General features: G+C 43.5%; 2 protein-coding genes across 5 annotated transcripts in view; one reads left to right on the plus strand and one right to left on the minus strand.

The window, feature by feature from the left end:
- The window catches only part of tmx2b (thioredoxin-related transmembrane protein 2b), a 32,282-nt gene extending 24,449 nt beyond the window's left edge, over positions 1 to 7,833 (minus strand). The window contains exon 1 of the mRNA XM_060926369.1: positions 7,502 to 7,833. Within this exon, the coding sequence (XP_060782352.1) occupies positions 7,502 to 7,690 (189 nt within the window). The 5' untranslated portion in view covers positions 7,691 to 7,833. The remainder of the gene's footprint in view (positions 1 to 7,501) is intronic.
- A 205-nt stretch (positions 7,834 to 8,038) lies between these two features.
- med19b (mediator complex subunit 19b) overlaps positions 8,039 to 21,908 on the plus strand; it is a 34,018-nt gene continuing 20,148 nt past the window's right edge. Inside the window, exons 1-4 of one of the 4 annotated variants that reach the window (XM_060926370.1) lie at positions 8,039 to 8,582; positions 15,033 to 15,062; positions 19,773 to 19,895; positions 21,153 to 21,286. In XM_060926370.1, coding sequence (XP_060782353.1) covers positions 8,360 to 8,582; positions 15,033 to 15,062; positions 19,773 to 19,895; positions 21,153 to 21,286 — 510 coding nt within the window. In that variant the 5' untranslated portion in view covers positions 8,039 to 8,359. The remainder of the gene's footprint in view (positions 8,583 to 15,032; positions 15,063 to 19,772; positions 19,896 to 21,152; positions 21,287 to 21,908) is intronic. The other 3 variants (XM_060926371.1, XM_060926372.1, XM_060926373.1) reach the window with 3 other exon arrangements.

The raw sequence follows: 21,908 nt of genomic DNA on the forward strand, positions 1-21,908 counted from the left end.
TGAACAGTTAAGCAAGTTGAAGATGAAATGATCTCCAAAAAGGCATAAAAAAGATGAATCATTCCCTTTATATTTTAAGCAAAAACAAAATTATATTTTGCATTTTCAAAATGACAAAAAGGGAAAAGGGCCCGAAGCAAGTTTGGGCACCCCCTTTGGCAAGTACAACAGCTTGTAAATGCTTTTTGTAGCCAGCCAAGTGTCTTTCAATTCTTGTTTGAGGAATTTTCATCCATTCTTCCTTGCAAAAGTCTTCCAGTTCTGAGAGATTCCTGGGCCATCTTGCATGCACTGCTCATTTGAGGTCTATCCACAGATTTTCAATGATGTTCAGATCAGGGGACTGTGAGGGCCATGGCAAAACCTTCAGCTTGCCCCTCTTGAGGTAGTCTATTGTGGATTTTGAGGTGTGGTTAGGATCATTATCCATTTGTGGAAGCCACCCTCTTTTCAACTTTTTTACAGATGGGGTTATGTTTGCTTCCAGAATTTGCTGGAATTTCATTGAATCCATTCTTCCCTCGACCCGTGAAATGTTCCTCGTGCCATTGGCTGCAACACAACCCCAAAGCATGATTGATCTACCCCCATGCTTAATGGTTGGAGAGGTGTTCTTTTCATGAACTTCTCTGCCCTTTTTTCTCCAAACATACCTTTGCTTGTTGCTGCCAAAGAGTTCCATTTTAACCTCAACGGGCCACAGGACTCGTTTCCAAAATGCATCAGGTTTGTTTAGATGTTCTTTTGCAAACTTCTGACACTGAATTTTGTGGTGAGGACGCAGGAGAGGTTTTCTTCTGAGGACTCTTCCATGAAGGCCATATTTGTGCAGATGTTACTGAACAGTAGAACAATGTACCACAACTCCAGAGTCTGCTAAATTTTCCTGAAGGTCTTTTGCAGTCAAGCGGGGGTTCTGATTTGCCTTTCTAGCAATCCTATGAGCAGCTCTCTCTGAAATTTTTCCTGGTCTTCCAGACCTTATCTTGACCTCCACTGTTCCTGTTAACTGCTAGGGCTGCACGATTATGGAAAAAATGATAATCACGATTATCTTGATCAAAATTGTAATCACGATTATTAATCACGATTATTCTTGATGTTAGGGAAATCACTTAAATTATTTCACTATATTCAAACAAACAATATGAACAGCTTTCAGTGCAGAATGAAATTTAAAAGAGAAATTCTGATTTCCAAATGACAAATAAATGAAATTTATCCAAGAAATTACCAAAGGATGAAGGAACTGAAAACTCAATTGCAACAATTACATAGCATTATACTGAGGCTGAATCCAAAATACGTCCAAATAACAGAACTTGAGCCCTTTCGAGGGACACTCCTCACCTCCCCCTGCTTCTTCAGACACAGATTGACTCTGTTGTTCTGACATAGATAGCTTTTCTCTCTCACCTCAATCTGTTACCTACTCTCACGCCATCACCCCTTGAAGAAGATACCGCTGCACTGAAGCTCTGCGCACTTGGCTTGCTTGCTTATTTAGGCGGAGTAATGAAACCTTACATGTGTCGGTTCGCCCCCTAATGGTTTGGTGGAGTACTGGTCAAAAAGTGCATGATCAGATATGCAGCAGAGCTCGCATTTTAAATGGAAATAAATCGCGATTTTCATTTAATTTAATCGTGGCAGCCAAAATCGCGATTTTCGATTAAATTCGATTAATTGTGCAGCCCTATTAACTGCCATTTCTTAATTACATTTCGAACTGAGGAAACGGCAACCTGAAAACCATTTTCAGAGTGGTAGGAAGCTGTTTAGAAGAACCCATGGCTGCTGATTTTTGGGACTAGGTTAGAGGAGCCTGGGTATTTATAAAGCTTTGAAATTTGCATCACCTGGCCTTTCCTAACGAGGACTGAACAAGCCATAACCCTAACAAACTAATTAAGGTCTGAGACCTTGGTCAAAGTGATCCGAGTGCCCAAATCTCCTAGGGATCCCATACTTTTGCAAGTTACTCCTTTCCTTTTTCCACTCTAAAATTGTACAAAACCAAAATAATACACCGATATTGCTTAAAATGTTGAAGTGTGTTTCATCTTTAACTTTATGCCTTTTGGAGACCATTTCATCTTCAACTTGCTTAACTGTTCACAGTAACAGTAATTTTGACCAGGGGTGCCCAAACTGTTGCATACCACTGTAAATGGTACAAATAAGTACCTTAGAGGGTACTGCCCCAGTGACAAGCCAGTGTACCCCTAAATGTACAATAATTAAATATTGGCTGGCATTGAGTGGTATATCAGATATATTCCATTCAGCTAGCACGATATTGAATGATTTGGAGATGAGTTTGTTTACAAATTATCATAGTTGCTTGCTAAGTGACTGATAATTTGTAGCAAAACAGAATACATGTGCATCAATGAGAATGGGGATGAGAGTAGAGTGAAGATGCAAGGAGTAGACGTAAAGAAAGTTGGTGAATTCAAGTGCCTAGGGTCAACTGTGCAGGAAAATGGGGGTTACGATAGTGAGTTTGAGGCCCAAATTTTTGCATACCACTATATATACTGATTGGGACCATATACAGTGGTGCTTGAAAGTTTGTGAACCCTTTAGAATTTTCTATATTTCTGCATAAATAAATATGACCTAAAACTTCAGATTTTCACACAAGTCCTAAAAGTAGATAAAGAGAACCCAGTTAAACAAATATGAGACAAAAATATTCTACCTGGGTCATTTATTTATTGAGGAAAATGATTACATATCTGTAAGTAGCAAAAGTATGTGAACCTCTAGGATTAGCAGTTAATTTGAAGGTGAAATTAGAGTCAGGTGTTTGTCATCCCATTGATTGAAATCAAGTGTGAGTGGGCACTAGGGATGGCGAAAACTAAAAAAAAAAAAATCTTGACCGACCACCGAGCCTCATTAGCCGGTTAACCAACGAGTTTAAAATTCTAGAATTGGAATTATTGGAATCTATTCTAAATCTAACCGCGAGCATCCGCACATTCAGTCCCAGTCGCTGCCCTCCACTCGCATTACCTTTTCTACAGCGCGAAACCTTTAGTCAAACGCGGCACTGATGTCGAGGGGTTTGTATTGGAGCGAAGGACAAATGGCTCCAGCTTAGAGACAGTTTCAGTTGGCCATGATGGCGTTGAAAATAAAGTCAAGTGCTAGAAGAAGTACATAACATTCAGTGATGGGAATAACAGCGTTAAAATAAAGGCTGTTATAACGCCGGGTAATCTAATTAATTAGCTACAGTACAATCGTTATAATGCCGTTACCAATATCAACACGCCATTACTGCATGGTATTGAAGTTGCTCTGAAGCCGTCACAGACTTGGCTCACAGACATAAAAGCTGCGTTTGTCACTCCCCCTCCAGACACCACTGTCATTTCATTCTCTCCCCTTCCCTCCAAAAGTCGGCATCTGCACCTTTAGTTTGTGTGGAGAGATATGATCTGCAATAACATGCATTGTTGGCTACAGACTGAAACATACTTTCAGAATGCACTGGCCAAGGCAGGACTAAACTCGATGTGCCTTCTAATAATAATTAAAAAAAAAAATAGAATAGTAATTTGTAAGCTAAAAAGTCTAGCCTGATACTTTATTTTTCACAAATACAGTCAGTGTTAATAACTGCAGTAGGCTGTGTTGATATTGCATACTGCTACGGACTAGGCACTTTTCTTCGAAGTGAGACACAGAGACCTCATACTGCAATTGTTTTCCAGCTACTGATATTACGGTTAAATGGCTGCTAATTGTGCACAGCCATTGGGAATGGGATAGCTGGAGCTGAGCTGATTAGCCACTAAGCTAATCTAGCAACTGTCTGATGCTAACTAACATCAGTGAGTAACCAGGTTTTAGTTCAGATCTTGTGTATTATTACGTTGACATTAATATTCAGACTAATCAACCATCAACTTCATTCATGCGCCGTGTTCTTGTTTCTTTGATAGTCAAGAATTTCCTTGATGTTACGTACCTGGTTAACATCGTAGTAAAATGTAATCCAACACAGACTTTTCTTTTGCCGAGTGGCAGCTGTCTTCAACTGGGGCGGGAGGGCGGGACATGACTGAATGGGTGTTTCTGATTTGTCAGCTGTTGTCCTTACACCGCATGGCATGCCCCAAGCGTTTACAACACAGAATTCCAGGTTCTCCGCTCCAAAATCGGCAGCTTCAAAACGATTGATTTTTTTTTTAACCAACAACCAAAAAAAAAAAAAATTTAACCGGTTGACGTTGATTCGGTCAACCATCGGTCAAACGGTCATCGGTTAACATCCCTAGTGGGCACCCTGTTTTATTTAAAGAACAGGGATCGATCAAAGTCTGAGCTTCACAACATGTTTATGGAAGTGCATCATGGCATGAATAAAGGAGATTTCTGAGGACCTCAGAAAAAGCGTTGTTGATACTCATCAGGCTGGAAAAGGTTACAAAACCATCTCTAAAGAGTTTGGACTCCACCAATCCACAGTCAGACAGATTGTGTACAAATGGAGGAAATTCAAGACCATTGTTAGCCTCCCCAGGAGTGGTCGACCAACAAAGATCACTCCAAGAGCAAGGCATGGAATAGTCGGCGAGGTCACAAAGGACCCCAGGGTAACTTCTAAGCAACTGAAGGCCTCTTTCACATTGACTAATGTTAATGTTCATGAGTCCACCATCAGGAGAACACTGAACAACAATTGTGTGCATGGCAGGGTTGCAAGGAGAAAGCCACTGCTCTCCAAAAAGAACATTGCTGCTTGTCTGCAGTTTGCTAAAGATCATGTGGAGAAGCCAGAAGGCTATTGAAAAAATATTTTGTGGATGGATGAGACCAAAATAGAACTTTTTGGTTTAAATGAGAAGCGTTATGTTTGGAGAAAGGAAAACACTGCATTCCAGCATAAGAACCTTATCCCATCTGTGAAACATGGTGGTGGTAGTATCATGGTTTGGGCCTGTTTGCTGCATCTGGGCCAGGACGGCTTGCCATCATTGATGGAACAATGAATTCTAAAGGAAAATGTCAGGACATCTGTCCATGAACTGAATCTCAAGAGAAGGTGGGTCATGCAGCAAGACAGCAACCCTAAGCACACAAGTCGTTCTACCAAAGAATGGTTAAAGAAGAATAATGGTTTTGGAATGGCCAAGTCAAAGTCCTGACCTTAATTCAATCAAAATATTGTGGAAGGACCTGAAGCGAGCAGTTCATGTGAGGAAACCCACCAACATCCCTGTTACCCCTTTTCCACCAAATCAGTTCCAGGGCTGGTTCGAGGCCAGTGCTGGTTCACAACTCGTTCAACTTGCGAACCAGCTGAGAACCAGTTTGCTTTTCCGTAGCTCGGGGTGCTAAGGGGAGCCACGTCATTAAGTCACTGTATACGTCAGTTACGTTGCTGCGTTTACATAAACCTTGGCGCGAACATCGAAGCAACAACAACAACACGGAGAAGAAGCAGCAACAACAATAATGGATGACTGCTGCTTTACTGCATCCATGATATCTCGTTGCTTATTTAAAAATGGCGCCCTCTCGCGATCTTGCTATTGTTGTTGGTCTTAACAACTCCGCCCCTCCGCTGACGTAAGCAGTTCTTTCCTCTAGCCCCAGCAAAGAGCCGGTACTACCCTGGAACCGGTTTTTCTGGCCCAGAACCAGCTCTTTGTCAGTGGAAACAGAAAACCCAGTTCCAAACTAAGCCAAACCAGCCCTGGAACTGCTTTGGTGGAAAAGGGGTAAGAGTTGAAGCTGTTCTGTATGGAGGAATGGGCTAAAATTCCTCCAAGCCGGTGTGCAGGACTGATCAACAGTCAGTGCATTTACATGCACATAGAGAAAATCGAATTTCTGCCATTGCTCGACTGAAATCGAAGTTCTAAATGTCATGGAAACACCTTAGCTCGGCTGAAATCGAACCGAACTTGATTTCTCGTAATTGAGCTACACGACCTAGATTATGCGATTGTAGCCGAGCTACTTAATGCATGTAAACCCTATTGAGCTACGTAGTCGAGCTACTTACTTCAGCATTGCCCCTTCCGGAAGTGATGAGTGACGAGACCACAAGCGGGAAACACAACAGCCTCGGTCGGCATGACAACGAATCATGACAATGGCATCTTTTCTTTTTGTGGCATTGTTTGCACTGTTAAAATTTAGCTCACTTACTGTATCACCAAATACATCTGTACAGCTGTGAATTGTGTACATAAACAAGTCATTGTATTTGCGTATATATATATATATATATATATATATATATATATATATATATATCCAACATCTGAAGAATGTCAATAAAAACAAGTGAACTTTTGTGTTTATTAAGACATAAGTTAAATTGTAAGCCAAAAAAAAATTTTGTAAGCAAAAAATGGACTTTAGAAAAATATACAATTGTGCAAAATAAGTTGTCTTACAAAACAGTGGTCTGCGCAGGACAGTTTGTAGCCATACAGTCTGTTAGAGCAAGCCTAACAGCTTGAACACGGAACTTGTGAACACGGAACTGCCAGTGTTGCCAGATTGGGCGGTTTTAAGTGCATTTTGGCGGATTTGAACATGTTTTGGGCTGGAAAACATCAGCAGTATCTGGCAACACTGCTGATAACTTTGTTTATACTCTTGAATAGCTCTTCTTCATGATGACAACCGGAAGTGTACCAACACGATGGGGCGTGTAGCGCCACCTGTGGCTCGGGTGCACAATGTACCTCACACAATAGCTCGATTTCCTTGTGTGCATGTAGGATTGGATTTCTCTGGCACCCCTGCTGGGACCCTTAGCTCGATTACCAACAGTAGCTCGATTTGGATGTGCATGTAAACATACTGAGTTACTGGAAACGTTTAGTTACAGTTATTGCTGCACAAGGGGGTCACACCAGATTCTGAAAGCAAAAGTTCACACACTTTTGCCACTGATAGATATGTAATATTGGATCATTTTCCTCAATAAATAAATGACCAAGTAGAATATTTTTGTCTCATTTGTTTAACTGGGTTCTCTTTATCTACTTTTAGGACTTGTGTGAAAATCTGATGTTTTAGGTCATATTTATGCAGAAATATAGAAAATTCTAAAGGGTTCACAAACTTTCAAGCACCACTGTGTGTACCTTTCTGGCTCGAAAAAGGTACACAATTACCTTGAGGTCCAATAATGAGTCCTAGAGGGTACATCAGTGTAGATTGTACCTTGGGGGACAGAAATGGACTCCGAATGTACCAGTTTCTGACTGTACTGGTATACTGGTATTCTCACTACAGCTAATTTTCCCCAGTGGTGTTAATGATTGTGTGTTTATCCACACCCAGCCCCATTCTCTATATAAACCACTGGCATGACTCCAGACCCAGAGTCTTCATCACCATCTGCTCCTCTCAGTGTATACAGGACTGGAGATAAAAACAAACCACTGAACACCTAAAGCCTCCAAAACACGCTGTCTTGTCATTACTTGAAACGTTTGTTTGTTTGTAGAAGTGTCACACAAACCCAGTCGAAGTCGCAGGGGTTTCCATCCTCCCTCTGTGTGGAAAGATGTTCACAGATCCCTGGAGTCTTGCGGACCATCAGGAAAGCTAGCGACATAAAAAACGACGCCACGTAGTACGGCTTCAACAGCCATTTATAAACCTGCGGTAAATGATACAGAAACGCGAACAGAGGAGTCAGCAGCGCCATTTTCTCCCCACAAAAGTGCAGCACGAGGATGAACACCAAACCCTGCAAAGCTGATTTTACGTCGGCGGAAACCTTTTACGACGGTTAGTTAAAGGGACAGAGGTCACTGCGGACGAAAGGGGAACACATAAGCCACGCCTCTTCCTCGCGTGCACTACTTGCGATTGGTTAGCTCCACAGAACGCACAGCATGTTGTTTAGGAAACCGTCCCACATAGCGTTCTAGTGCACTTTTTAGGGCGTACAAGCCATCGGTTTAGACGCCATATATAGAGCACCTAGATAGGGAGTAAGTAGACATTTGAGACAAGTTATAAGAAATCGTCACTGCGGTCTTCCGTGTGTTTTGCTACTCAAAGTGTCCGACAATATGCGCCTACTCGATTATTTTTTAAGCCTTCACTTCGGAAAGTGTCAATTGTTCTTTGAAACAACGTAGTTAATAATGTTTTGAGGCCACTGTTTAAGTGTCATTGTCTTTGACTTTACATGCATCCTAAAGTGTGATTGTAATATTTTTTTTAAATATCGCAATATTACATGCATTACGGTAAAAACTAGTAAACTATAGTAACCACAGAAAGTCATTTTCATTACGAAGAGCGTCAAGAAACTCTTCGTACAGTAAGTCAAGCTTGATATTTATATTGTAAAAACACATTCCTCAACATGACAGAAATATTTTCGTCGCTCTACGGACAAAGTGAAGCTCAGGGACCTTCGGGACCTTCTGCGATGGGGTTCGGCCCTGGGAAGCCACTTCCACCACCGGTACCCCAAAACCCAGTGCACATGGCGGTGCCCATTCCACACCAACTTGTAGATGAGGGGCCTCCTCTTCGAAAACCTGCAGCAATGAACGAACCCTTTTACCTAGTGCGAGAACTGCCAGGTGAGTACCTGCCTGGCCTTATTCTCTTAATCATGCTGAGTTTCTTTATGTACAAATAACATCATCATCATCATCATCATCAACAATACCACTACCACCACCATGCTTCTCACTCCTCTAGTCAGAATTCAGAATGTACGATTTCATGAGAAAGAGTGGAGTGAATGAGAAGTATATCAGAGTGGTGCAAGACATGTATGAGAACAGTGAAACAGCAGTGAGGTGTGCCGCTGGAACAACTGAATGGTTCAAGGTGAAGGTGGGACTCCATCAAGTATCTGCTTTGAGTCCTTTTTTGTTTGCCATAGTGATGGATAGCTTGACTGACGAAGTGAGGCAAGAGTCACCATGGAACATGATGTTTGCGGATGATATTGTCATATGTGGTGAAAGTAGAAAGGAGGTTGAGTTGGGTTTGGAGAGATAGAGGTATGCATTGGAATGAAGAAAGAAAGAACTTTATTCATCACACACTTGTGAAAGTCCTCTCTGCATTTAACCCATCTGAAACAGTGAACACACACGTGAGCAATGAGCACACACACACATACATACATACCCAGAGCAGTGGGCAGCCATGCTAACAGCACCCGGGGAGCAGTTGGGAGTTAGGCCAATTTATGCTAACAACCCAGTTCTCGCAGATAGCGTCGCAGACAGTGTCTGCGTAGCCCCCCCACCTTCGCAGACGCTCTGCGCACACCTCCCAAAAATTGTGACCACCGCAGAAGCCTCGTAGACAGCGTCGCAGACAAGAGGGCTCTGATTGGTCCAATCTACATCCGCTGTACACGCACTTCCGCTTACCTACTTTCCCGGTTTGTTTTGTTTTCACGACCGCCATTTTTAAAAACACGAGCGAAGATGGAGCAGCACGAAGAGCGGTTGATCGAGGAAGTACGTACATTTATACGACTCCAGTTCTAGTCATTATAAGTAACCGGAGGATAAACACTCCACTAACCACACCCACCAACTACTCCTAGCGATTTCGCGACTTTGCGCCCCCTTGCGTTGTGGCAGTGAATAACATTGCGCATGCCTATTACTCCCCGCTCAACGATAAATTACAACTGTCTGCAAAAGCCTTGTCGCAAGAGCATGCAGAGGCCTTTAGGTGCCTCGCTCAAGGGCACCTCAGCCCAAGGCCGTCCCATATTAACCTAACCATCATGGATGTCTTTGGACTGTGGGGGAAACCAGAGCACCCGGAGGAAACCCAGCTGACTACGGGCAAAAGGCGGGGTACACCCTGGACAAATTGCCAGGTCATCACAGGGCTGACACATAAACACAGACAACCATTCACACTCACATTCACACCTACGGTCAATATAGGCCCTGTCCACACGGCAAAGGATTCAGGTGAATCTGATAAAATTGTTTATCGTTTCGGCCTGGCGTCCACACGGCACCGGCGTTTTGGGTGCCCCAAAACGAAATCTTTTGAGAACGGGTTCCAGAGTGAAAAAATCTGGCAACGGAGCCGTTGCGAAGTCGTCTGGATGAGTAGAACGGATTTGTTTACGATGACGTCACAACCACGACTGTCAGTGCTTCACGCCGGGTAGAAGTGTAACGAACTCGATGCGAGTTGTCAACAAATCCTATAACTTGGTTCATGAAACACGCTTACAAAATATTTTCACTGTGAATATTTATTGTGTAATGGTGCAGAGAGAGAGAGAGAATAGCCCTTAGGGCAGAGTCTTTAGTCCAAACACTGTGGAAGCAGTACCAAACCGCGCACCGCCCATGCGCTTTCCAAAAACAAAAACAATCCCGTCAGCAAAAATAGGGAAAAAAAAGGAGCGATCTCACCTCTTCAGATGTTGGTTTAAGTCCGACAATACATTCCTCAAAAAGGGCGTAGAAGAACAAAGTAATCCATCAACATGTAGCATTCAATTTATTCCGGACCATTAAAGAATTCTGGAGGATATCAGAATGTTGGTGTACCGGCTTCCATCTACCCCCATTCATTCCTCTTTCTGCGTCTTTCATTTTACGCTACTGATTTATGTGGCTGATGCTACAGAAGAAGGGGTTTATGCGCATGCGTCTACTTCTTCTATTGTTCTGGTGTCTCTGATGGGACCATCTTACAGCGCACGTAGGTGGGGTTTACATTAGACCAGTGGTTCCCAAACGTTTTGGCTGGGGACCCCCTTTTGGACTTCAGAATATTTTTGGGACCCCCTGACATCGACCCCCCACCACCACCACCCATTATGCAGTGTGTAGTGTAGTAATAATAACCATAATAATAATAATAATAATCAGACGGATATTAAAGTTGCTATTTTTTATTCACAGAAGAGCATTATCCACAAAAGAACATTGCACATCATAATAAAACAGAACATTACACAGAACATCAGAATATTTTTTCAGTGACTTGTGTGTGCTTGCTTTTCAGTACAGAGTTTTTCAAATCTTGGTGATAACTGTGAGATCGCCACCCTTAGTTCGTTTTCAATGTTCAACTTTGCCCTGTATTTGGTCTTGATGGAGGCCACTGCAGAAAAGCCCACCTCACAGAGGTAGGATGTGGCAAAAGGGAGGAGTATGGCCACAGCCTTTCCACCCAACAGTGGGTAGTCTTTTTCCACCCCAATCCAAAAGGCAGACAGTGACTTGGCCCTAAACTGCTGTTTGTATCCTATGTCTGAGGTCACATCAATGAACTGTTCCTGTTCAGTAACACTGAGATGAGCAGGTGGCCTTGTATTGAAGGGGTCTGTGATCCATTCATAGTGTGCCAAATCCATAACAGGAAAGTACCTCTGAAAATGTTGTTGGAGGGCAAAAATGTGTGAACGAATGCATGGCATGATTGTGTTGTGACTGTTGGTGTTATGGAGAAATGAATGCAAGTTCTGAAAGCAATCTTTTGTTCCCTCCTCAATCATCTTTCCCCACAGTTCCAATTTCCTTGTAAATGACTGCATTTTAGCGACAAGCTGAGGGAGATGGGTGTTGGGTCCTTGCATTTGCAGATTCAGTTCGTTCAGTTTTTGGAAAATGTCACTGAGGTAGGCAACTGTCATCAGGAACCGTTCGTCGTTGTAACAGAGTGCCAGTGCATGATTCTCCTCCTCGAGAAAAATCCGTATCTCCTCTCGCAGCTCAAACACCCTGTTCAATACCTTCCCACATGACAGCCATCGCGCTTCGCTGTGAAACAGAACTGCCATGTGTTTGGAGCCCATTTCTTCACAGAGAGCAGCAAAGAGTCGAGCTTTAACAGGGCGCGTTTTGATATAATTGACAGTGGCGATTACGTCCGTCATCACCTTGTTCAGTTCGGGACTCAGCTGCTTCGATGCCAACGCTTCTCAGTGAATCATACAGTGGGTCCACTGCACATTGGGGGACACACGCTTTATGAGCGCTTGTAGCCCACTGCGCTTCCCAGCCATAGCCTGAGCCCCATCCGTACACACTCCAACACAGCACTCCCACTTCAATTTTGCCTCTTGCAAATAAGTGTCAATCACTCGGAACAGTTCATCAGCAGTGGCTCATGTTTTCACCTCCTTGCAGAATAGCAGATCCTCTCTCATGTCCTCTGTATCAACGAAACGGATGTACGTGATTAATAAACAGTCTCGGTTGCTGTCAGTGGCTTCGTCGACCTGCAGAGCAAACCAGGTGCTTGCACGTACTCGGTCGGTGAGCTGCTCCTCAATGTCGCCAGCGATGTCATGTATGTGTCTTCCAATTGTATTATTTGAGAAGGGGATTGCCCGTAACTTGTTTGCTGTTGCCTCGTCGACCATGGTCCTCACCATTTCAACGGCACAGGGCAGGATCACCTCCTCCGCTTCTGTGTGTGGCTTCTTGCTCTGCGCAAGGAGGTAGGCCACTTTGTAGGAGGCGAGCTTTTTCGCTGCCGAAGTGCATGGGAACTCGTCCTGTGCAGCAGCCTTGCGTTTTGTAGGAAGCATGCGTAGAAACTTGTCCATGTTGTCATAAAGTCGCCGTCCGATGTTTTGTTCTGAATCTCAAAATAGGGACCTGTTTTATACAGTTTGCATTCACAGGAGGAGGGTTTGCTAATAACAACAACAATATCAGAGCAATCCAACAGATTGGTGGGCGGGGAGCGATTATGGAGTGAAAGGGGGTGATTGGGTTCTATAGACTGATTTAATGACTCTCTGCCGGCTGACGCATTACCAACATTCCGACGCCATTCAAAACATTCCAATGCCCATTTTTTTTTCTGTGTTATGCAAACAGTCCCGTCTCGCCGCGACCCCCCTGGAGTCCCTCCGCGACCCCCAAAGGGGTCGCGACCCCCACTTTGGGAACCGCTGCATTAGACCGTATCAGTGGATCATCAGATTAACGTTTTTAAAACGATTAGTGTGCACACAGCAACGCCAATACACGATTCGCGTGCACATAGCAACGCCAATACACGGATACGCTCGGCTCCGCAGGCATCCTGCGCTCCAAATCACTCCGCCCTGAACAGCGAGTGCCCTCTGGAGGGTGCACACTCCGGTCCTGCGCAGCTCACAGAGCGCGCGAGTATAGCGCACGAGCAGTGATTTGGGACTGAGCCGCTGTGTGTGTGATCCCAGTGCATGTCGGGCATGCGCGTCACTTACCACTTGCAAGTGGAAGGATGGCAAGCCTAAAGACAATCATAACTACACAATGGGCAGTATTTGCATCAGTATTTGCAGTATTTTCATACTTTTATACTCTTTAATGAAAGGTGATACAAGGCGGAAGTCCGCGCCGTTTTTCAGCAGTCGCGTCACATGACCAACGCCAGCGAATCAGGAAGGTGGATGTCACAGTGACGTTGTCCAATGACGACGCCAGCTAGAGCTCAGCACAGCGTATCCGCGTATCCTCAATGTTTACACAGCACCGGACCAGACACGATTTGGATTGAATACGTGGACGCTGGCGGATTCCCGTTTCCCGGCATTTCCAGGTGTTTTAATGTAAACGGACAGTGCATCCGCGAAGAAAGCGAGACAGATACGGTCTAATGTAAACTTGGCCGTAGAGGTGTGGCATGTGTATTGCATCGTTTTCAGCAAGCGTTGCGTTGCCATATGGACCTGATATTTTACTGATCCGTTGCCCATGTGGACGCGATATTTAAAAAAAAAAATCTCATTGCCGTTGTCATGTGGATGTAGCCTTAGAGTCACCAGTTAACCTAACCTGCATGTCTTTGGACTGTGGGGGAAACCGGAGCACCCGGAGGAAACCCACGCGGACACAGGGAGAACATGCAAACTCCGCACAGAAAGGCCCTTGCCGGCCGCTGGGCTCGAACCCAGAACCTTCTTGCTGTGAGGCGACCGTGCTAACCGCTACACCACCGTGCCGCCCAATGATGGTGAGCAGTAGCAAAACAGAATACATGTGCATCAATGAGAATAGGAATGAGAGTGTAGTGTAGATGCAAGGAGTCGACGTAAAGAAAGTTGGTGAATTAAAGTACTTGGGGCCAACTGTGCAGGAAAATGGGGGCTGTGATAGTGAGGTGAGAAAGAGAGTGCAGGCAGGGCGGAGCAGTTGGAGAAGGATTTCGGGAGTCATTTGTGATACGAAAGTCCCAGCAAAAGTGAAAGGTAAGATGTATAAGACAGTAGTGAGACCAGCTGTGATGTATGGATTGGAGACCGTACCCTTAACGAAGAGACAGGAGACAAAGTTGGAGGTGGTGGAGTTGAGGATGTCAAGGTTTGCGATGGGAGTGACGAGGTTGGACAGGATAAGGAACGAGCACATCAGAGGGCCAGCACATGTGGAGAGCTTGGGAATTAAGCTAAGAGAGATGAGACTGAGATGGTACGGGCACATCCTGAGAAGAGATGCAGAGCATGTTGGAAGGAGAATGTTGAGGATGGAGCTGCTGGGCACACGAAAATGAGGAAGGCCAAAGAGGAGATACATGGATGTGGTGAGAGAGGACATGAACGTGGCAGATGTGGTAGAGAAGGATGCAGAAGACAGGGAGCAATGGAGACGAAAGATCCGCTGTGGCGACTCCTAATCGGGAGCAGCCAAAAGAAGAAGAAGAAGTTTTCACATACAAGGAATTTGCTTTAGTGGTTGACGCTTGAACAGTTAAGATAAAAGAATAAAAAAAAAGACAAAAGTAGTTATATAAATAGGATAAAAAATAAGAGTTTATAATATACAAATTTGAAAAGTGGACATAATGGGTATGTGCATGGGTTGTTTTGAAGTCCAAGCTGTACAGTATGTCCAGGAACGCATCTCCCATAACCCGGTACAGAACAGGACGGAACAGTACCGTCACGTATTTTAATGTGGTGTCACGTATTTTCTTATGTTTGCCTTCCAGGTTTTTTATATGCTGTTCCGTCCCATGTATAGCAAGTGTTCCGTCTCACAATACCATTTTTGTGACATTTATTTACATAATGTATAATCTTACCTTTTTTGTTCCAGGATGTGTCAGATATCCTCCGTCTCATCAAGGTGAACACACACACACACACACACACACACACACACACACACGGAACAGTACTGTCACATATTTTAATGTGCTGTCATGTATTTTCTTTTATTTGCCTTCCAGGTTTTTATATGCTGTTCCGTCCCATGTATAACAAGTGTTCCGTCCCGCAGTATCATTTTTGTGACATTAATTTACATAAAGTGTAATCTTGCCTTTTTTGTTCCAGTTTCACAGAAACATCCGTCACGTCCACCATTTTATTAATCGGTACTTACATTAGTCATCCTGCCTTTATAGATGAACCCGTCCCGTCACGTATGATAAAGTTAGAAGAAAAACAAAATGTATTGTTTAGTTGTTTTATTGTCAAAACATATAACTGGACTACTATTTATTCATCTATTTTACAATTTCTTGCCTCTACCTTTTTGTTTCTTCAGCTGACATTGTATACATTTCAAGTTCTTATATTTTTTTTTTATCTGTGCTTCTGTTTTATGACCCACAGGAATTAGTATCAGGTTGGGATTGAACATCTACAAATTTCAAAACTAGTGACATTGATCACACTGGTCTTGCAAACCGAGCCACACTTCTTAAACATGTTAACCTGAGATAGTTGCCTCCTTCACTGTCTAACACATGAACATCTCCATCATGACAATTAAAAGTGGAGACAACTATCCAGTGAGAACCCATCCCAACAAGATGGCGCTCGTTCTGCCACACGGGATTTCTTTGTGATGTCACGTTGAGGTATATTCCGTAATTGGAGTTCCGGGCTTTTAGATCAATTTCGATTGAAAATATTGTGAATATAACGTTAACCCCTTCACTGCCCTTGGATGAGCCACGTACTTCACAGTGGCACATATGAATTACTACAGTCAATGCCTAAAACATTCTTCCGTCATAAGGCACAGCGGTAAAAGATTTCATGACGTACGTGACTCATCCAAGGGCATTGAAGGGGTTAATATAATGTGACGGGATATAATAAGACTGGATAATCAAAGAATACATGACAGTGATATGTGTGAGTACAAGATGTTAAGTATGAAACCCCTGAATATTTAGAAAACATAACGTTATTGTAATGTACCATCCCGTTCCGGTCCATACTTTCCGTACCGGGTTATGGGAGACACCTCCAGGAATGTGCAAAAATAGATCACAGGATGAAGATGAAGAGTCATGATATGAATGGGTGAGAAGAAGAGAATATGTGCAATGGGTTAAATAAATAGCCAAGCTGTACAGTGTGTGCCGGAATGTGCAATAAAAGCTCACAAAATGAAGATGTATGACATGACCATGAAATGTGCAAAATGGCAGTTCAGAGCTGAAGTGCATTAATGTCACTCATGGATCGAAAGTGTGAGGTTAGGAGTCAGTGGGGGTCTCTGACCTTATTGATGAGGCTAGCTGCAGTGGGGGAAAAAGCTGACCTTATGGTGTGAGGTTTTGGTTCTAATGGACCGCAACCTACTACCAGAGGAGACTGATTAAAAAAAGTTTGTGTCCAGGGTGAGAGGGGTCGGTCACAATCCTTTCCGCTCTCCTCAGAGTCCTGGACTCGTACAGGTCCATGACTTTGTACAGCCCAACTGACTTCAGGTGAGAGGCAGGGTGCACCCTGGACAGCTTGCCAATCTTTTGCGGGGCTAACACAGAGAGACCGACAGCCATTCACACTCAAAATTCACACCCATTGACACTGTAGCCAGTTGACCTAATCTGCATGTCTTTGGAGTGTGTGAGGAAACCCCTGCAGGCACAGGGAGAACATGCAAAAACTTCACACAGAAAGGCTCCGGGTGACTGGCAGGTTCAAACCTAGAACGCTGCTTGTTGTGAGGCAACAGTGTTAACCACTGACATATAAACAGACTAACTTATTCATTCGTTCATTGTCAGTAACTGCTTTATCAGCAGTGGATCCCATATCAGGAGTACTGGGCATGAGGTGAGGATATACCCTGGATGGGATGCCAGTCCATTGCAGAGCGCCATTCACATATACACACATTCATTCACAGCTAGGGGCAATTTATCATACAACCCCGATTCCAAAAAAGTTGGGACAAAGTACAAATTGTAAATAAAAATGGAATGCAATAATTTACAAATCTCAAAAACTGATACTGTATTCACAATAGAACATAGACAACATATCAAATGTCGAAAGTGAGACATTTTGAAATTTCATGCCAAATATTGGCTCATTTGAAATTTCATGACAGCAACACATCTCAAAAAAGTTGGGACGGGGGCAGTAAGAGGCTGGAAAAGTTAAAGGTGCAAAAAAGGAACAGCTGGAGGACCAAATTGCAACTCATTAGGTCAATTGGCAATAGGTCATTAACATGACTGGGTATAAAAAGAGCATCTTGGAGTGGCAGCGGCTCTCAGAAGTAAAGATGGGAAGAGGATCACCAATCCCCCTAATTCTGCGCCGACAAATAGTGGAGCAATATCAGAAAGGAGTTCGACAGTGTAAAATTGCAAAGAGTTTGAACATATCATCATCTACAGTGCATAATATCATCAAAAGATTCAGAGAATCTGGAAGAATCTCTGTGCGTAAGGGTCAAGGCCGGAAAACCATACTGGGTGCCCGTGATCTTCGGGCCCTTAGACGGCACTGCATCACATACAGGCATGCTTCTGTATTGGAAATCGCAAAATGGGCTCAGGAATATTTCCAGAGAACATTATCTGTGAACACAATTCACCGTGCCATCCGCTGTTGCCAGCTAAAACTCTATAGTTCAAAGAAGAAGCCGTATCTAAACATGATCCAGAAGCGCAGACGTCTTCTCTGGGCCAAGGCTCATTTAGGTGGTGTTTACATTAGACCGTATCAGCAGATCATCAGATTAACGTTTTTAAAACGATTCGCGTGCACACAGCAACGCCAATACACGATTCGCCTGCACACAGCAACGCCAATACACTGATACGCTAATCACATGACTAATTAGATGGCACGTAAGTTGAAATGTGTCAGTGCGGCTCAGCGCTTCCTCCTCAGCGGCTGCGCTCCAAATCACTCCGCCCTGAACAGCGAGTGCCCTCTGGAGGGTGCGCACTCCGGCCCTGCGCAGCTCACAGAGCGCGCGAGTGAAGCGCACAAGCAGTGATTCGGGACTGAGCCGCTGTGTGTGTGATCCCAGTGCATATCGGGCATGCGCAAGTCACTCACCACTTGCAAGTGGAAGGATGGCAAGCCTAAAGACAATCATAACTACACAATGGGCAGTATTTGCATCTTACCATGAACAACATTAAGAATGACAAAGCAAAGCATTATATTCATACTTTTATACTCTTTAATGAAAAACAAAAAGGTGATACAAGGCGGAAACAATAGCAGGAAGTGAAGTCCGCGCCGTTTTTCAGCAGTCGCGTCACATGACCAACGTGGCATGAACAACGCCAGCGAATCAGGAAGGTGGATGTCACAGTGACGTTGTCCAATGACGACGTCAGCTAGAGCTCAGCACTGCGTTTCCTCGTATCTCAATGTTTACACAGCACCGGATCAGATACGAACTGGGTTGAATACGTGGGCCCTGGCGGATTCAAGTTGTTCCGCCTGTGGAGTCGTTTCCCGGCGTTTTAATGTGAACGGACAGTGCATCCGCGACAAAAACGAGACGGATACAGTCTAATGTAAACACCACCTTAAAATGGACTGTGGCAAAGTGGAAAACTGTTCTGTGGTCAGACGAATCAAAATTTGAAGTTCTTTATGGCAATCAGGGACGCCGTGTCATTCGGACTAAAGAGGAGAAGGACGACCCAAGTTGTTATCAGTGCTCAGTTCAGAAGCCTGCATCTCTGATGGTATGGGGTTGCATTAGTGCGTGTGGCATGGGCAGCTTACACATCTGGAAAGACACCATCAATGCTGAAAGGTATATCCAGGTTCTAGAGCAACATATGCTCCCATCCAGACGACGTCTCTTTCAGGGAAGACCTTGCATTTTCCAACATGACAATGCCAAACCACATACTGCATCAATTACAGCATCATGGCTGCGTAGAAGAAGGGTCCGGGTACTGAACTGGCCAGCCTGCAGTCCAGACCTTTCACCTATAGAAAACATTTGGCACATCATAAAACGGAAGATATGACAAAAAAGACCTAAGACAGTTGAGCAACTAGAATCCTACATTAGACAAGAATGGGTTAACATTCCTATCCCTAAACTTGAGCAACTTGTCTCCTCAGTCCCCAGACGTTTACAGACTGTTGTAAAGAGAAAAGGGGATGTCTCACAGTAGTAAACATGGCCTTGTCCCAACTTTTTTGAGATGTGTTGTTGTCATGAAATCTAAAATCACCTAATTTTTCTCTTTAAATGATACATTTTCTCAGTTTAAACATTTGATATGTCATCGATGTTCTGTTCTGAATAAAATATGGAATTTTGAAACTTCCACATCATTGCATTCCGTTTTTATTTACAATTTGTACTTTGTCCCAACTTTTTTGGAATCGGGGTTGTAGCTAGTCCACCTACTGGCATGTTGTTGGGAAGTGGGAGGAAAAACGGAGGATCTGGAGGCATCCCACATGACACCCAAGCTCAGGATGGAACCAGGGACCCTGTAGCTGTGAGACCGCAATGGCTTAAATGACTCAGCAGATGTGTTCCAGCTGCACGTGTCTATTATTTTTGTTTCTACCCTGTCCCACTCTTATATTTCTTATTCCTTAGTGGAAAATGAGCTGACTGGAAACACCAACCTCATCACACACTACAATCTGGAGCATGCATATAACAAGTTTTGTGGCAAGAAAGTTAAGGAGAAGCTCAGCAACTTCCTCCCAGAGCTCCCTGGTAAGTACATTTGAAAGTAATGTGAAATCAGTCATGCAGAGCATCTTGGTAATTGTACTTATCACGCAGGTCCCAAGTTATGGGATACCTTGCCGAGAGAACTTATTGTGTAGACATTAACAATTTCAAGAAACAGTTGAAAACTTTATTTAAATCAGCTTATGCTTCTTAGATTCTGACTTGTTTATTGAAAATTAATTCTTTTTGAATTTATTTTTATTCTGTAGTGATTTTAGACTTGAAGTATAATTATTGTTTGTTTGCATTTCTATTATCCTCCGCCACGAAGTGCGCAGGGGGATATAGGAATGGAGTCCATCCATCCATCCATCCATCCAATCTGGACAAGTTTTCTCAGAAACTACATCAATGAAACTTTGCCTGCTCATATCACTATTCATGATCTAATTTAGTTCGAAAATCATTTACGGTTAATTATTATTTTCAGAGTTATGGCTCTTGATTTTCGTTATTGGACTTTGTACAAGTGGACTGAATCTGGACAAGTTTTCTCAGAAACTACATAAGCTACATCAATAAAACTTTGCGTGCTCATACTACTGAAAAAAGTTGCGTAGCGTTTTATGAAGGTGTCATAGCACTTACGACATCATAAGTCAATATTAAAGCAATGGGCTTATAAGGGCGTGTGAAGAGGTCTTCATAAAATACTCATGGTGGGGGATAGTGATGACCATGTCGTCTTGTTTGAATTGAGTGTACATATATAGCGCTATATAAATGTGATTATTATTATTATTTAATTAGGGCGGCACGGTGGTGTAGTGGTTAGCGCTGTCGCCTCACAGCAAGAAGGTCCTGGGTTCGAGCCCCGGGGCCGGCGAGGGCCTTTCTGTGCGGAGTTTGCATGTTCTCCCCGTGTCCGCGTGGGTTTCCTCCGGGTGCTCCGGTTTCCCCCACAGTCCAAAGACATGCAGGTTAGGTTAACTGGTGACTCTAAATTGAGCGTAGGTGTGAATGTGAGTGTGAATGGTTGTCTGTGTCTATGTGTCAGCCCTGTGATGACCTGGTGACTTGTCCAGGGTGTACCCCGCCTTTCGCCCGTAGTCAGCTGGGATAGGCTCCAGCTTGCCTGCGACCCTGTAGAAGGATAAAGCGGCTAGAGATAATGAGATGAGATGAGATTATTTAATTATCACTGTCCTGTCATATAAGGAACAGACATTTTCTGGGAATAGGAAATGTTGGCTTGATTTTTTTTGGAAGTGAAAAGTGGATTCTGCTTCCTTTTCCTAGGTATGATAGACACAACAGGTCTTCAGGATGGAAGTTCTTTGCGCTCCCTTATAGAGAAGCCACCAGTATGCAATAACTCCTTCAGTCCTCTTACTGGAACCATGCTCACTGGGTTCCGACTACACACAGGCCCTGTAAGTGTGACTTTTTTTTTTTTATGTCAGTCTGGCAACCTTATTTGCCATGCACCATATTTTTACATGGTCTGAAAGTACACAAAACTGTTTCGGCTATTTAGTTAATTAGCTTAGTTAAAGGTGAACTGAAGTCAGTCATTTTTAAACTTGCTTTATTTCTTAATTAACATGTATTTCTCAATTACGTTTTCTGTTTTAGTAACCTTATATCATGACTCGTATTGGCAACTAATTGAAATTAAATATTATACTCCTTGACCTATTCGGTTTTTAGCCATGTTGAATTTAGTTTGTTTGGTCCACGGCAGGCATCACTTATCCGCGCGATCTTCACAAGACTTGTGCAAGACTTCGAAACGTCAAGTGTCAGCCAGGTGTCAGTGCTGCCATTTTGAAAACTGTTTTCCAAACGAAATATTGCACAAAAACGAGTTTAAATGACAATTACTGCCTACTTTTTTCAAACTTTCCTGATTGCTATCAAAACAAACAAAACTTCATGCTTGATTACATCAGCATTCGAAAGAGGGCACGCGCGTCTTTTGACAATGTTGGCAGATGTTGGTCACTTTGATTTCCGCTGTACGTTTTACTTCTGTCCTACGATGTCTCACCAGGG

This window comes from Neoarius graeffei, chromosome 7 (assembly GCF_027579695.1).
Source record: "Neoarius graeffei isolate fNeoGra1 chromosome 7, fNeoGra1.pri, whole genome shotgun sequence".
Classification (NCBI taxonomy): Eukaryota; Metazoa; Chordata; class Actinopteri; order Siluriformes; family Ariidae; genus Neoarius; species Neoarius graeffei.